The 16,502-nt window shown below is 44.4% G+C and overlaps 2 protein-coding genes across 2 annotated transcripts in view; one reads left to right on the top strand and one right to left on the bottom strand.

The window, feature by feature from the left end:
* The window catches only part of LOC306706796 (dynein axonemal heavy chain 11-like), a gene marked incomplete at both ends in the record, with an annotated part of 32,834 nt that extends 28,170 nt beyond the window's left edge, over positions 1 to 4,664 (top strand). The window contains 14 exon segments of the mRNA XM_079174018.1: positions 41 to 234; positions 359 to 507; positions 598 to 725; positions 934 to 1,071; positions 1,229 to 1,318; positions 1,384 to 1,575; positions 1,692 to 1,811; positions 2,181 to 2,240; positions 2,466 to 2,648; positions 3,254 to 3,436; positions 3,559 to 3,674; positions 3,875 to 3,987; positions 4,110 to 4,250; positions 4,417 to 4,664. Coding sequence (XP_079030144.1) covers positions 41 to 234; positions 359 to 507; positions 598 to 725; positions 934 to 1,071; positions 1,229 to 1,318; positions 1,384 to 1,575; positions 1,692 to 1,811; positions 2,181 to 2,240; positions 2,466 to 2,648; positions 3,254 to 3,436; positions 3,559 to 3,674; positions 3,875 to 3,987; positions 4,110 to 4,250; positions 4,417 to 4,664 — 2,055 coding nt within the window.
* A 38-nt stretch (positions 4,665 to 4,702) lies between these two features.
* Positions 4,703 to 15,310, bottom strand: LOC306706433 (uncharacterized protein). Its single transcript, XM_079173514.1, has 11 exons — positions 14,937 to 15,310; positions 13,391 to 13,478; positions 12,195 to 12,296; positions 11,511 to 11,576; positions 11,374 to 11,402; positions 11,130 to 11,267; positions 10,518 to 10,604; positions 8,627 to 8,701; positions 8,393 to 8,499; positions 6,448 to 6,628; positions 4,703 to 6,327 (listed from the first exon to the last, which is right to left on the bottom strand). The coding sequence occupies exons 1-11, from the start codon at positions 15,093 to 15,095 to the stop codon at positions 5,314 to 5,316; spliced, it is 2,046 nt and encodes a 681-aa protein (XP_079029640.1). The 5' UTR covers positions 15,096 to 15,310; the 3' UTR covers positions 4,703 to 5,313.
* Positions 15,311 to 16,502: the final 1,192 nt, after the last annotated feature.

Raw genomic sequence — 16,502 nt, 5'->3', positions numbered from 1 at the left:
TTTGTGCCAACACCACCTGCTGTGCCTTGCTGTTGCCCAGGTGATGAGTTTCACTGACGAGTTTCGTGGTCTGGATCGGGACATTGAAGGTTCTCCGAAGCGCTGGAAGAAGATGGTGGAGTCTGAGTGTCCCGAGAAAGAGAAGTTTCCTCAGGAGTGGAAAGGGAAAAGCTCCCTGCAGAAACTCATCATGATGAGAGCCCTGAGACCTGATCGAATGACCTATGCTCTTAGGTGAGGAACATTTGTTTCTCCTCTTACGTTACGTTTGTTTTTTTTTCCTTTTAGATTATCAACTTTTATATCGATTTTCCACAAACCCAGACTATTGCTGCTCTTCCCTATTGGCATACTGTAGGAACTTTGTGGAGGAGAAACTTGGCGTGAAGTATACAGAGGGCCGAAAGACTGAATTTGCCAAGTCTTTCAGAGAAAGTGGTCCAGCCTCACCCGTGTTCTTCATCCTGTCCCCTGGAGTGGACCCACTTAAAGATGTGGAGTCACTGGGTACTGTACACAGAGTGGACTCACTTAGCTAGATGGATGGATGGATTTCAGTGGGAGGTTTAATCTACATCAACACATTCCTGTTCCCAGGGAGGAAGCTGGGTTTCACTATCGACCTTGGGAAGCTTCACAACGTGTCCTTGGGCCAGGGCCAGGAAGCTGTGGCTGAGGTTGCCATGGAGATGGCTGCCAAGGAGGGTCATTGGGTTATTCTGCAGGTCCGACTGGAAGAGAGAGGAGCTTATACGCAATATTTGGATAGATAGAAATAATGTTTTTTCTTAGGAAAGAAAAATGTGACTGAATCATGCTCCCTTTTTAATGATAATGAATTGCTGAAGATCTAAATAATCCATGCTTCAAAGTTCACACTGTCACCGTACTACACTTGATTTTGATGACGTGTTTTTACTCACCTCCCTGTAGAACATCCACCTGGTTGCTCGCTGGCTGGGTTCACTTGAGAAGCTCCTGGAGCGCTGCTGTGAGGGCAGTAATCCGGACTACAGGGTGTTCATGAGCGCCGAGCCGGCGTCGACACCCCAGGAACACACTATTCCACAGGTAGAGATGCAGTGTGCCTATGCCGTAAAGTCATCAGTGCATCGAGCATATATACATAGAATGAATGCAGGCACCCAGGTGTCTTTGACGTAGACGCTACAGTTCTTCCCTTCGTTAAGTCGTGGCATTAAATACAGATGTTCCATGTTTTCCTCAGGGTATCCTGGAAAACGCTATCAAGATCACCAATGAACCTCCGACGGGCATGCATGCCAATTTGCATGCTGCTCTGGACAACTTTGACCAGGTGAGTGTCCAGTGGTGCTAGTAGTGTTTGTTTGTTTATTTATTAACTCATTGGTCTCTTTCTAGGACATCCTGGACCAGTGCAGCCGTGAGCAGGAGTTTAAGACCATCCTCTTCTCTCTGTGTTACTTCCACGCCTGTGTGGCAGAGAGGAGGAAGTTTGGATCCCAGGGCTGGAACAGAAAGTATCCCTTCAACACTGGAGACCTGACGATATCAGTTAACGTCCTCTATAACTACCTGGAGGCTAATGCACAGGTGGGGTTGAGCTGTTGGTGCGTGTGAGTGCGACATGTGTGTGCCACAGCACGATGAGGATGATAAGAGATGATGATTGTATAGCAGTGATTTCCATAATGATTATGATGATGAAGGTGCCATGGGAGGACCTGAGGTATCTGTTTGGGGAGATCATGTACGGAGGACACATCACTGATGACTGGGACAGACGGCTCTGCAGAACATACCTGGAAGAATATATGCAGCCCAACCAGGTTTGTACTTTTGTTTGAGAGAGAAAAGACAAAGTGAATGTCTGTCTGACTGGGGTTGAGTGTCGGCATGCTCAGCTGTGTTCTAGCACAAGGGGACCTAATGAGAAATGTGCCAAATTTAGCTGCGTTTTTGGAGTGCAAACAAAAGATGATTTTTGGGCTCAATATCAGCTCCATTTAGCTGCAATTTGGCGAGTTCATTGGGCCAGATATTGCACATGCAAGCTAAAGAGTGTCTGGCAAGCAGACGTGCCACATTTAGGCCACCGTTGGACCCAGACATTTTGGCTACCTGGGTTAGGACAATTAAACATTTTGGCCTCTGATAGAGAACTCAAGATGAAATTCTCTCTGTTGTTTTTTTCACAGTTTGACCGGAAGATTTCTTTGGCTCCTGGGTTCGTTGTCCCCTCCAACCTGGACTACCAGGTAACTAGAGATGGATAGCTTGACACAGTTTTTCACTTTTCACCGTATTTCACATTTGACTGGTCTGAACAAAAGTGTACACAAGGAGAGTCCATCCACTAAATGTCTGACTGTAAAACACTTAAAACAAATGGTAAAAAAGTACCAACTGACATATATTGGCGTTTGTTATGAAAAAATGACAATAATAGATGGCATTCACCATTTCTTTTTCTACATGTCCAGGGCTACCATGATTTCATAGATGAGATGCTGCCCCACGAGAGCCCAGTGCATTACGGGTTGCACCCCAACGCAGAAATTGAGTTCTTGACAGTGACGTCGGATAACCTTTTCCACACTCTGCTGGAGCTGCAGTCTCCTGATGCCGTGATGGGGGAGGGAGCCTCCCAGACCCTGGAGGAGAAGGTAGCTACGCCTACATTTCCAATACGCCATCAACTTTTCTAATCCATACAAACACAACACTCACAGATAAACAGGAAGGCAGGCACTCCAAAATCTTAGAACCAAGAGGAAGGGACTATTTAAAAGCCTTAATTCTAGTAGCTAAATCATTCGAAGAGCCGCTTTGTTTCAACCACTGCAGGTCTTAATCAGGGCATTTAACAAACAAAACGGGTGTGGCCGCGCCTTTACACTATGAACAACCAATGGGAGGCAATCACATGACTCGCATAATGACATGACAGGTGAAACAAATTGAAAATAATGAAAACACTAAATATCATGAGCACAGAAAAACGTTTTTTTAATACATTTTTGTATACATCATAAATGGAAGATATAGGTAGATTTTCTGTTCTGCCTGTGTTGACATCAGCATAACATTTAGTTTGCACAATATTACAGTTAATGCAATGCATATATTTCAAGGTGCCAAACAAAGGGAAGACTAAACTGGATGAGGTTGCAGGCTTACATCTGATGATCTGTTGAAGGAGAGCGTCACGCTAAAGTGACTGTGCTCTGTCGAAAAAACCTCTCACAATGGCGGCACTGTTCTCCCTCAGGTGAAAACCATTTTAGATGAGGTGCTGGAGAAGCTGCCAGAGGAGTACAACATGTCCGACATCACCTCGAAGACAGCTGAACGGTCCCCTTACATTCTGGTCTGCTTCCAGGAGTGTGAGCGCATGAACACACTCGTCTCCGAGATACGGCGCTCGCTCAAGGAGCTTGACCTGGGACTCAAGGTACGCTTTGTACCTTTGTGTGTGTTTCTATGTTTGCGTACAGTGTAGCCCTCTTGGTCTGACGCACGAACCCATCCTGCTGTATTGCACTAGTGTCTTATCTTCAATGTGTGTATTCAAAGGGGGAACTGGCCATCTCCTCTGAGATGGAGAAGCTGCAATCAGCCCTGTTCTTTGACAACGTCCCCGATACCTGGACCAAGCTGGCCTACCCCTCCACCTACAGCCTGGCTATATGGTGTGTGTGTGTGTCTCTGTCACAGTGTTTTTTCAGTTTCCAGAACACTGACATTACTCTGAAATCTCTGTGTGTGTGTGTGTGTGTGTGTGTGTGTGTGTGTGTGTGTGTGTGTGTGTGTGTGTGTGTGTGTGTGTGTGTGTGTGTGTGTGTGTGTGTGTGTGTGTGTGTGTGTGTGTGTGTGTGTGTGTGTGTGTCAGGTATAACGATGTGTTGCAGCGTTGTAAAGAGCTGGACAGCTGGACTCAGGACTTGTCTCTGCCTAGTGTGGTCTGGCTGTCTGGACTTTTCAACCCACAGTCCTTCCTCACCGGTAACACACAGATAAGAGCGCTACCTTAGGCGTGACTAAAATATATTCACGACTCTCCCATCATCCTTTTCTCTACTCGCCATTCATTTTGATTTTTTTTTTGTATTGTTCCGGCTTTCCAGCGGTGATGCAGTCTCTGGCGCGTAAGAACGAGTGGCCCCTGGATAAAGTCAACCTGACGGTGGATGTAACCAAGAAGTTTAAGGAAGAGTTCAATCAACCTGCCAGGGAGGGTGCATACGTCTATGGACTTTACATGGAAGGTAGACAAACACTGCCTTTCATTTCCTCTCTATTGAAGGGGCAACATGGGACATTTTTTCTGTTACTGATCCTTGAACAACATACCTATCTTTGGACATTTTGAGTGAAAGCTTTCTGTAATGTTTAAATTGTCCTGTCCTCATCACTTGTGTCCTCCTCTCACAGGTGCACGGTGGGACACTCAGGCTGGGGTGATTGCTGAAGCCCGTCTAAAGGAACTTACCCCGACCATGCCCGTCATCTCAGTCCGAGCTGTGCCCAATGACCGCCAGGAGACCAGGAATATCTACGAGTGTCCGCTCTACAAGACCAAGATCAGAGGACCCACATATGTTTGGACTTTCAGCCTCAAAACAAGGGAGAGGCCTGCCAAGTGGGTGCTGGCGGGAGTGGCTCTGCTGCTCAGTGTGTGAGAGGGAGTTGAGGCGGTCAAGATTCAAGTTGAGAGGGATGTTATTTTATTGGGCAAGGTAGGTGTGTACCACGTTATCACATTCAGAATTTTGAAAACGTATGCACACAGACTGGAAGGTTGAGTTTCTTCTCTTTTTATTGAAAAATGATAAAATATACAGAAAGAAATGCCGAAAATACACACACTAGATCACAGTTAGAACCGATAAAGTCAAAGCTTGTTTTGAACAAATCAAATCTAAACTACAAAATACTTTTTAAGCAGAACAACAAAACAAACAAATCAGACAGTGCTGCCTCATTAGAGCGGCATTCAAGTGTGTTATTTTGTAACACTTGTACCTCCTACAGTATGTTATGCAGCAGTTTTAATAGCACATTAAATTACACAGGTGAAGTCATTCTGACAACATGACAGGACAACCTCTTCTTGTCTTTTCGCTCCTTCCTACTTCACAGTACACATGGGTATAGAATTCATCCATTCAATAAAAAAGAATTAACAAAAGAAATGTGTGTAAACCAGCTCTTTTCAAACTGGAGATTCTAATGCACATACTGTAGCTCCGACACTGTATGTGCTAACAAGTCAAAATCGCTCTAGTTTGGCCTCTGTATGTGTGTTTTCTGTGCATGTGTGTGTGTGTGCTAGTCACTGTCGGACCAATCTAGCTCCATCATGTCCATGGCTGCGGTGGCCATGTCGATCTTGGTTCCGTGTCGCACGCTGCAGCTCTTCACAGAGTTCTGATTGGACGAGGCCTGCATTCTCACCTGCACCCCCGAGCGACCGATGACCCCGACTTCCCCTCTAATCTTTTGGCTGATGGCCTCGCTGCGGTCCCCTCTGACTCCCTGGAGCACGACTCCCATGTCACTCCTGCGACCCCTGACCCCAAGCTCACTCCTGACTTTCATCACTCCCAGGTCGCCCATGTTCATGTTCATGTCCATGTCACCAAGTCTCTCCATCTCCCCCATCTCATCCATGTCTAAGGACAGCATGTCCCCCAAGCCCCCCATACTCCCATGGAGACCCTTGAACAAGGTCGGGAGCCTCCCTCCCTCTATGCCTCCCTCCTTCCCTTTCTCATCTAGCCGGTCCCCCAGCTTTTCTATCTCCCATTCTCCCTCCTTCTCCTTCTCCCCTTCTGCCTCTCCAAACCCACCCGAATACCCTCGGACTATGGTGGTCACCCTGCTCCTCTGCATCCCTCCTTTCTCCCGGTCGCCCTCCTCCCACGTCCTCTCCTGCCTCTCAACCACACCGCCTGGGAAACTCCTGAGTGTCACCTGCACCCTTCCTCCTCCCTCCATGCTCCCGGTGTCATCCCTTTCCCTCTGCCCCCAGCCCTTCTCCTCCAGGGTTCCTTCGTCTTCCCCGTCCTCCTCTCCCAACCGCCCCTGCAACCCTCGGAGCACGGCATGCAGCCTCCCGCTGTCGAGCGAGCCCATCCCCCTCTCCAGCGCCGCACTGCTCCCCCTCTCCGTGTCTCCGTTGCTGAGGGTGCGGAGGAGACAGCTGACGCCAGCACTGCTGACTCCTGCACTGCTGAGTCCTGCACTGCTGAGTCCTGCACTGCTGAGTCCTGCACTGTTTGAGTCTTGAGAATGAGAGCGGAAGAAGGAGCCAGAGGAACCGATGGACATTGGTGTGAAGAACTGATAAAGTTAGGGAGAAGGGAAGAAGAGGAGGGCCAAGATCATAAAAAAAAAGGTATTTGAGTAAATGTAAATCTGTTCAGACAAGCTGAAAAGAAACAAAAATCTATTTCCACTTACTGGTGAGATGTTTGAGCGCTCCATGAGTAGGGAGGTCGGACTGGGAGACATGTTTGACCGCTCCATCAGCCTCTCCTCCCACAGTCTGAGCCTATTCTCCCTCTCCTCCAGCTCCTTCTCTTTAGAGTACAACTCCCTCTCCGTCTTCCGAAGGCGCTCCAAGGTCGACTCAATTTCACACCTGGAGTATGACAGAGTATACGTCATCTATTGGGACTTTGTACATGCAGACGTGGATTTGTTTTAACAGCAAGTTAACAGGGGAAAAGAATCGGATACATATTTCAGTAGCACATGCTAAATTGTTCAAAAACGCTAAAAGATCACTAATGACCAATGTGCTTTACTTTTACTCTTGTGGATACTGTCGTGTTCTGCAACTGCAAAACAGGTTACTCTATGTAATTCCAAACGTTACCAAATACAAATAGTATACAGCATAAGTTGTATACTAGTTGTCACCATTTACTGTTTTTTTTTTCAGTTAAAACACAAAAATCATTGTACTTTTACATTTTGTAATGACAGGAAATGATGTCTGTCAATGCACATCAAGAGCACACTGAAATTATTTATTTTGTACACTTTTTTACTATATTGTATACTTTACAATATAGAGCACTAGATTTCCTCCCTTTTGTGTAAATAGATTACATACTAACGCTAAAAAAAAAATTCGATATACTATGAAACTGGATCAACGTTGCCAATTATAACTGAAAGCAAAGCTGCCGCTCTGATACACTGGCAAACATTGGAAGGATAAAACTATATTAAATGAGTGTATTCTAGTGTCCTATAGCAGACCACATGGCATAACATATTGAGTGTACTTGACTTCCTGCAGAACACAAAAGAAAGTAAAATATGTAGCTGCAGTACTGTGAGTTACCACAAGAGGTCACTGTGAGTAGTGAGTGACTGTCCATGAAACTGCATTCACAAACACAATCAACTCACAGCAACTAAATATAGACAGATATGACGCACAGCCATACCTCCTCCTGTGTTCCTTCCATACCTCCCTATTCATTCATCCCGCCCCTTCAACTCCCTCACTCTTCCCCCCCCCTCCTCCTCCTCCTCTTCGCCTCCCCCTTTCCTTGTCCGACTGTTTCCACCCGTACCCAAAACTTCACTCAGAATTGATTGCCTCGCTGTATTCATGTTAAAAATGCACAGAATCTCGCACCTTGTCTCTTCTGCTCCTCCCTCCACCTCCCTCTCTCTCTCTCTCTCTCTCCCCTGTCTCACCCCTGTCGTTGACCTCTCTCGCTTCCTGCCACCCGCTGTTTCTGTCCCTTGTTCCGTCTTTTCGATTTCACACCTAATAGCTCTCTGAACTTCTACTTTTCTCCAGCTCATACTTGATTTCTCCTCTACCTTTGCCCCCCCCCCCCCCCCCACACACTCCCCTGTCTTTCTCCCCGTGGTGGCGCGAGGGCAAAGTGGAGGAGCAGAGGAATCTCTTCCATGGACACTTTCCAGAGAGCTTATTATAGACCGAAGTAGAGCACAGGGTCACACATTCAACTTCTCTCCTGAGCTTTAGAGTCCACAGAGCTGTGTATGCACGTGTGTGACTATGTTGAATTTCTGTCTGCATGCATATTGACTTTTATTTGGAGTCCAGTAAATCACAGACTGCATTTGTCATTCTGAACAAGACTTTACTTTATACGCCTCATTCTCAGACACAGTGCAGGTGCACTGTGTTTTTTTTTTTTGGATGTCTACAATATTGATAAAGCCCCCGATACTTGGACCAAGCTGGCCTACCCCTCCACCTACAGCCTGGCTATATGGTGTGTGTGTGTGTGTGTGTGTGTGTGTGTGTGTGTGTGTGTGTGTGTGTGTAGGTGTGTGTGTGTGTGTGTGTGTGTGTGTGTGTGTGTGTGTGTGTGTGTGTGTGTGTGTGTGTGTGTGTGTGTGTGTGTGTACATACCTCCACTGGTCCTTGTTATGTAGGAAGGAGTTACACTGGTCCGGTAGCCTGCTGTCGTTGGCCATGGTCTCCAGGTTTACCAGCACCTGTTTGAACTGCGGACGCTCCTGTAGGCCCATGCATGCACACAGGACAAAATAACCAGCTGACACACCTTGTTGTAATGTCTTTAACAATTTTTTTACAACATTTTTTAGGAGATTAACCACTGTAACCAAAGTTCATTTTGCTTACCTTTGGGTCTGCTTGCCAACATTTTTTCATCAGCTCTGCAAAACTTCCTGGACAGCTGGTGGGGATGGTCAGCCTCTAGATACACAAACGCATACAAGAAGTAGCTTTTTACTTGCAAAAAAAAGGTCACATAGTACCACCTTGTTTTTAAAATAATTAAAACTACTAACAACCATTTAAAGCCTCTGAAAACTTGTCTTCAAATCGAAAGTTTTTCCATCCAAACATTAAATATTCACGACTAAATAAGCAACAATTAAAGTTAAGAGTCTGCAGACACGTCGTCTATTCTGTGAAGCACAGGGGAGCTTTGAGCTAAATGCTAACGTCAGCATGCTAACATGCTCACAGTGACAAATGCTAGTATGCTGATGTTTAGCAGGTATAATGTTTACCCTGTTCACCATCTTAGTTTTGCGTGTTACCTTGCTAACATTTGCTAATTTGTAGGAAACAGAGAGTACAGCTGAGGCTAATGTCATCAGTTTGGCAGGTATTTAGTCATGAAATTCATATTTCGACCTGGTGATGGCACTAGAGTAAAAATCAGGAGATCATCAAAGTCAATGGCATTCATCCTTTGAGGACTATGACGGTAATCATGGCAATCCTTCTAATAGTTGACAAGACATTTAAGTTAACTAATAGCCAAAAAAATCCATGTTGGTGCAAGTGGTTAATGTGGCTAAAAACATCTTTTGGGTATCATTTATTAAGAGTTTAAACACTCATAATCTCAGCTAATGTGCTTCATCAGGACTGTGTGGGTCTGGATTTATCAGATTTGATTGACAGTGGCTTAAAAAAACCACAAGGAAACCGCCCCACCGATGTCAACTCATTTTCAACCTCAAATATTGCTGAATCCCGATTGGTTATCAGAAATACATTAAATGTGACATCACCTTTTCCAAGTCCCACCCACCTCAAACAAGAGAGAAGAGCTCAGAGAAAAAAGTTCTTAATCTAAACATCTGTTTAATGCACACTCAATCGGTTTATGAGGTCAAATGGGTCCCTTTTGAAAGTGTGTGGCTCCACGGAGATAATGTCCCCTTGCATTGAAGATCCCCTGGCATCACCAAAGGTCTGAATGAACCCAGCAGACAGCTCCATACTACAGTGCAGTGAATGGAAACAGTGATATTTCAGGATTAATCCCCAGAGAAAACTGACTCTAAGTGGAGAGAGGGCAAGTGAGAGGGTCAGGAGGAGAGGCATAGCAGTGGAGGGGAAAATCAGAGGGAGACTGGGAAAGGGAAAGAGAGTTATTTAGGGAGAGTACTTGGAGATTAGCCAACGGCTGCGCAGGAATCATGTTCTCAGAGTTGTTTGTTGGCCCCCAGTGTGTGTGTGTGTGTGTGTCTGTTGTGGTGGATTCAGGCACGTCAATAACTGAAACACATACACTCTATAACCATCATCCCCCACCTCCCATAAACCTCTTGAATTAACCCTGCTATCACTGCAATCTTTCCTCTTTCCCCACCTTTCTCTCTTTGTCTCTCTCTCTCTCTCTCTCTCTTTCTCTCTCTCGCTCTCTCTCGTAAAGGCTTTAGCCAAGGGGGGAGTCTGGCCGAGCTCCACTGCTGTGTATCCAGGCCTTACAAGAGCAGAGAGCTGACATCAGGCCTAAAAATACCCAGCCTCAGCCTCACCAGCTCGCAGTGGAAACCATGAGAGCATCGCATTGTTCCTCCAGCCTTCTCAAACGCTAATGGGTCTACATGCTGACAGTATGTTCAGAAAGGTGTGCTCACGTGTGTGTGTGTGTGTGTGTGTGTGTGTGTGTGTGTGTGTGTGTGTGTGTGTGTGTGTGTGTGTGTGTGTGTGTGTGTGTGTGTGTGTGTGTGTGTGTGTGTGTGTGTGTGTGTGTGTTTGTGGGGGTTACCTCTTGTTTTTCCACCACCAGCCATGCAACCTGCAGCCCTTCGAAACCTTTGAAAGGAACCTCACGAGTCAGCAACTCCCACAGCACCTGGCCACAGAACAAGACTGTGTTGGTTCATTCAGACGTGATTTCTTTGATGTGTTGCTAGTAGCGGTCTTTTATTATATGCAACTCTGCTAAATAGTTGTGAAGATGCATTGATAGAAATACCCACAATACCCAATACAGTAAAGCGGAGAACAATTTGAAATGCATACTAGTGCTGATACGATAGCTAACACTAATACCAAACCGTACTTTTCGGATACATACACAATATAAACCTTTTTTTCTAAATCTTTTCATAATCAAAACAGACTCATTAGATGTTAAATTCCATCTAAATACAAAAAGCCATAGAAGAATATCGCTTCAATAAAAGTTTTTGAAATTGGCAAAGGGTATTTGTCAAAATCAGAAACTGTCCGAAAAAAGAAAATCTAACAAAAACAAATCTGAGCATTAATTTAATTCCAGCTGTCAGTGATACTATATTGGTTTGTTACCAAAAAAGTATTGAGGTTTGATACCTGGCCTCTCAATACTGGTATTTGTACAGTACTACCAACTCACCACGCCATAGGAGTAGGTGTCACAGGTCTCCGAGACGGGCAGGCTCTGAATGACTTCAGGAGCCATCCAAGGAAAAGTGCCCACCACCGTCATATGTGTGGTATGAGACAGGAACTTAGACGCCCCAAAGTCACAGATCTGAAATCACAACAGAGTGCAGTGAATAAAACACAGAAATAACCGTGTGCCTGAATTGAATGAAAAATGCTATTTTGTGGTCGTCTGGACATCACAAGACACACACCTTCAGCACTCTGTCTGCTGTCATCACCACTGTAAAAGAGAGGGAACCAGTCAAAGCATAAAATAGTAACTCAGTACAGCGAGCAGACAAATGGCAAAGAGAACTCATTTTTAGAGTTATTGTGTTCAAAGTGTTACCGTTCCGTGATTTGAGGTCTCTGTGAATGACTTTGACTGGAGCTTCTGCGTGGAGGTAATGCATCCCTGTAAGGAAATCAAGCATCAATACAAGGCAAAAAACTACATTAATGTTTATTCTGATTGTTTTTGGTGGAATTTCCTTCCAGCACTTAAGGGCAGAAAGAGTAGGATTTCAAAGTTGGCCTCCACCCCGGCTCAATGACACCAACGCACGACACCTGGCTGCGCTTAGGAGGGTGAAAGACTACCTCATATTCACTCTTGTTGGTTTGTACGACCCCTATTAACTGCCTCAGTAATCAGCAAGGTGTCATTTGACCAACTTTTCTTTCCCCAGGTGTTTAAAAATCGTATTTCCAACAGATATACAGTATATCCAAATTAATGTTTTACCTTTCTGTATATTTATATTTTTAGTTGATTTTTTTATTTTGCCTTTTGAGGTTGTAGCAATTGCAACAGGCCAGGTGTTCTTGTTAAAAACGCATTAAGAGGCAAATAAAACGCTGTGTGAACTTTTATTAACTCTTGTACATAATGACTTGAGTATGACAGTAAACAGATCACTGGTGATCATGAGTGCTCCTACCTCTGCTTGATTTAAGAAGCTAAGTGATTAAACCCTGACACAGAGATATGCATCATTATAATTAATAACAATAATGATAAAACAAAGTGTACCTTTGGCTATCTGTATGGCCCATGTCATGACCTGCTCCATGTCCATCTCCTCACTCTGCTCACTGGAAAGATACTCATACAGAGATCCTGCACTGGCATATTCTGCAAGAACGCACACACACAAACAATTGTCATTATAGGAGAACAGGGCTACGCATTAAAACAGTCTATTGAAAGAATATAAATACACTTTTTTAAAGCAGTTACAGCAGATACCACTCAATGTGTGTAAAAACTATGTAACCTAACTGACGGAATTTTTAATAGAAGTGACTGCGATGCTGCGAACGAAGTGACTGGACACTTTACATCAATGTATTATAATGTTTGAGAAACATCACACACAGTTAAGCACAGCACAGCTCAGACACCTACACAGAGGAGCTCACTCAAATCAGTGGAAAAGATCACAACCTTCACACCCTGACTGTCTAATCCAGATTATCTCTTGAACTCTTAACCTAATTTTCCTGTTAAATCTGACAATTAAAAACAGACAAGTACAAGAGAGTGGATTATGTCAAATGAAAGGAGTCTGATGAGTAGAACATGGACAAATCTGTCTTGTTAAACGTCTGGCAAAATGCATTTTACTGGCACCAAACGCCATCTTAATTTTACGTACTGTACTCTTATTTTTAGTAAGCATTGGATTTTATTAGACTTGTTGCTGGCGTGCTTTATCTTAACCATATGACCGCATCCAGGATTACAACCACATCCAAACATGCTGGTCTCAGTTACAAATGTCCTGCCAGGAAACACAGCAAGAACCTGCACATACACCGATACTTCAAAACACACACAAAGACACGGCCATCGGAGCATGCGCTAACGTGTCCGTAAGTGGCGTCTTGAGGATCCCATACACACTGCAGTAATAAAGCTAATATACGTGTATATATACATACATATATATGTATGTATATACACAGTATATATATACACACACACACACACACTTGTGTAGTTTTATATGAGAGGACAATCTGCCCTGACCCTAACCCCTCCCTGCCTCACCTTAGACCTTGACTTGACCGTAACACCTACTTACTTATATCTGTGAGGCCGTAACCCCAAAGATAATTACACACATGTTAATTTATAGAGCACTTCTTCAAAAGATCATTCTTATCTGAATTACATTATGGAATTAAAACACACACACACACACACACACACGCGTGGGGCCTGACCTGTGACAATGCCATAGTTGGGAGATTCCAGCACGGCTCCATAAAACTGAATGATGTTCTTATGACTCAAGACACTAAGAATCTCCGCCTGGACGAGGAGACAAGAAGAAATAGAAATAGAGGGATATGAACAACTTCACATGCACGTGTAATACATCAATAATGTGCAGATCATTCCTGGAAGACTGTAAACCTAAAAGTTTCTGGCTTGTTATCCAACTCCAACGTTGTTCCAGACAGTGTCTCTTTCATAACACATGGTCGAGTCTCCAAACAAAGATCTTCCACATCACAGTGACAAACATGCCATTAAACCGAGCAGGTCATACCCTCTGCATTTGGTGGAGTATGTAACTGTTGCCAAGCAACATAATACCAAACCATCAATTACATTAAATCACACAAAAAACTGCACAGAAATATTTTTCTCAATAAAAAGTTTTTCTTTTCAAAAGAGCAATTTTTTATTCCCACATTTACACATTATCAGTGTGTACAACAGTTTGTTTGCATGTATTTGCACATTTACTCAAGTACTGCACTTATGTACAAGTTTGAGGTTCTTGCACTTTACCTGAATAGTTCAATTTTATGCAACTTAATACTTTATCTGACAGCTAGAGTTTATCATATAATATGGTTCTGCAGGTGTACTTTAACTACATGTTGTTGCTAATACATCTTATAAATATACGTCTTATAAGTGCAATCAAAATAGTAATAAGAGTACAATCATAGTGTGGTGTTGCTATTTTTACTTGAGTAAATTACGTGAATACTTCTTCCACCACTGTGTGAATGTAGTGCTTGCGCAAAGATGACTTGAAATATGATTCTAATGCGAGTGTTGACAAACGGCTCCATTGCACATGAAGTATTGCAGCAAAACGTTCCACTAAGCTGCAGTTCTCACATAACACACACACACATCCACACACACACACACACAAATTGTTATGCATGAGTGAGTGTGGGTGAAATAAGTCAAATGTGCATGCTTTACGTGTTTAAATCTGCTGCAACAATAACAACACCATGCCTGATTAACTCACAGGTCACGCTTACTCCTAACAGTTTCCTGACACTGAGCCATGAGCCTCCATCAGCCCAAACTCAATAACATGGAAGGGAATTTTGTTGGATTACCATCCGGGTCATACTAATGGAGAACCACCCGGCCTTAACTGCAGCGCATAAAGCCCCAAATGACCACACACCTCGTCCTAAAATACAATGGGAGGAACAGAGGGGGTGCTGGCATAAATAAAACTGCTCCATCCACAAAGAGTGGGCGGAGCAGGGGGACGGGGAGAGGTATGTTTAAGATAAACACATGTTCGACAGCAGACAACAGGGGAGGGAGGGAAATAGGGGGCTTTGGCTGTCCAAAGAGAATCTGGAAAAATGAGTGTAAACTAATAGATGAGTCCATAACTTCTAAATACTCTGGATCTTAAAATGACATTTGTGTGTGTCTCCGCTGCATAAGTGTATGATTGCTCTGTGTGTTCTAGTGTGTGTGTGTGTGTGTCTCTCTCCTCCTTACCTCTTTGTCAATCTTTAGAAGTTTCTTCACAGCCACTTCCTTGTCCTGGGATATCCAGTGGGCTCTGTAGACGCTCCCAAAGCTGCCTCCTCCACAGTTCTCATAAAAGAGCAGGTCCTCATGCTTTATCTGCACAAACGACGAGCCAGGGGACGACATGGCATACTGACTCACGCACACGCAAACACACACATATACACACACACACACACACACACACACAGCACAAAAGTGTGCCCGCACAACCACCAACGCTGCCCCAAAAAGTATACAAGTCACGGACCAGCACGGAGAGAGAGAGCGAAGGATAAGAACTGAGGAGAAGTGGGGTCGTTTCCTCCACAGGGTCAGAGTGGACGTTGTCAGTCAGCAGAACAGATTGTCAGAGAGAAGAAACGAGAAAGAGCTGGAAAGAGAGAGAGAAGTTTGCTCCCTGTGAGTCAGGAGAAGTCGGAGCCCCACTGTCACCAATAGAATAGAGAAGGTATTACATTGCCTGATAGTGGTGATCCAGTGTAACTACAACACAAAGCTCACACACAGAGCGAGAGGATCAAGGAGAGGTTGAGTGTTTAAGTGTGTGTGTAAGTTACGGTTTGCAGTCGGAGTGTGCAGTCTGCCTGCAGCCGACACACTGTTCAAATATGGTCACTGGCATCCAGGGCATTCCTTCTTCCTGGATAACTGTGTCTATATAAAGCTCTCCCCACACACACACACACACACACACAGATATACAGTTCTGGCCTATAGCGTGTCAGACATATAAATCAGTTAGCAACGAGGGTGACTGCCTCAAATATCTGAATCCATCGTTGAAACACTCTGCATCTAAAAACAAACACACATACACACACCACACACACACACACTCACTCCCCAGAGAACCCGGGCAGGGGACATCGTGTTACTCAGCCCGACAGGAATGACCCAGTGACATCATCAAGCAAGATAGCCGTGCTGACATCACTGTGTAGGGAAAGGTGAGAACAGCGATGGGAAGTTAGGACTCTTCTCGGTCAGTGACAGCAATCAAGTGCCAGAGGAGACAGGACAGTGAGTCATCGCATGAATAAAACATGACTCCTAGAAGCTGCAATGAATCATCACAGCCCATAGTACTAAATTGTTGGATACATAAAATAAAATGTCTCGTCTAGTAGTAGACATGATTGCATTCGGGTGTTGTTAAAGTCAATTCAAAAAGGGTTCCTCCTCTGGGAAGCTTATAGAGTATCTGCATCAAAGTTTATTTCAATCTTTGACTAAATGGACAGAGATCATCAGGGGAGCATGAAAGTCAGTGTTTGCCGCTTAATTCACTCCAAAGTGGTTCACTACAGCACCAACACGTGTGCACAATATTGTCTATTTCTAATCCACATATTGCAAGCAAGTTCCTCTCGTCACTCACAAGAAAATGTCTCTCATATAATACAGATGTCCAGACTTTTCAAGCTCCAGAAATGCTGGATGCACATAATGCAGCTCGATCGTGACGTTCATTAGACCCTCGCTGCCACATCTTTCAAACCTCATGTTCGCCGTTTGGAAAGCAACCTCCCA

Source organism: Pholis gunnellus (assembly GCF_910591455.1).
Source record: "Pholis gunnellus genome assembly, chromosome: 14".
Classification (NCBI taxonomy): domain Eukaryota; kingdom Metazoa; phylum Chordata; class Actinopteri; order Perciformes; family Pholidae; genus Pholis; species Pholis gunnellus.
This window is presented reverse-complemented; position numbering and strand designations above follow the sequence as displayed.

Bases quoted from the DNA above. Each gene is read 5' to 3' on its own strand.
- LOC306706433 (XM_079173514.1), bottom strand. From the start codon at position 15,095: ATGTCGTCCCCTGGCTCGTCGTTTGTGCAGATAAAGCATGAGGACCTG. The intron at 11,577-12,194 runs GTACACTTTGTT...ATTTCCTTACAG, and splicing joins GGCCATACAGATAGCCAAAG to GGATGCATTACCTCCACGCA. The intron at 10,605-11,129 runs GTGAGTTGGTAG...TTCTGTGGCCAG, and splicing joins ACACCTACTCCTATGGCGTG to GTGCTGTGGGAGTTGCTGAC.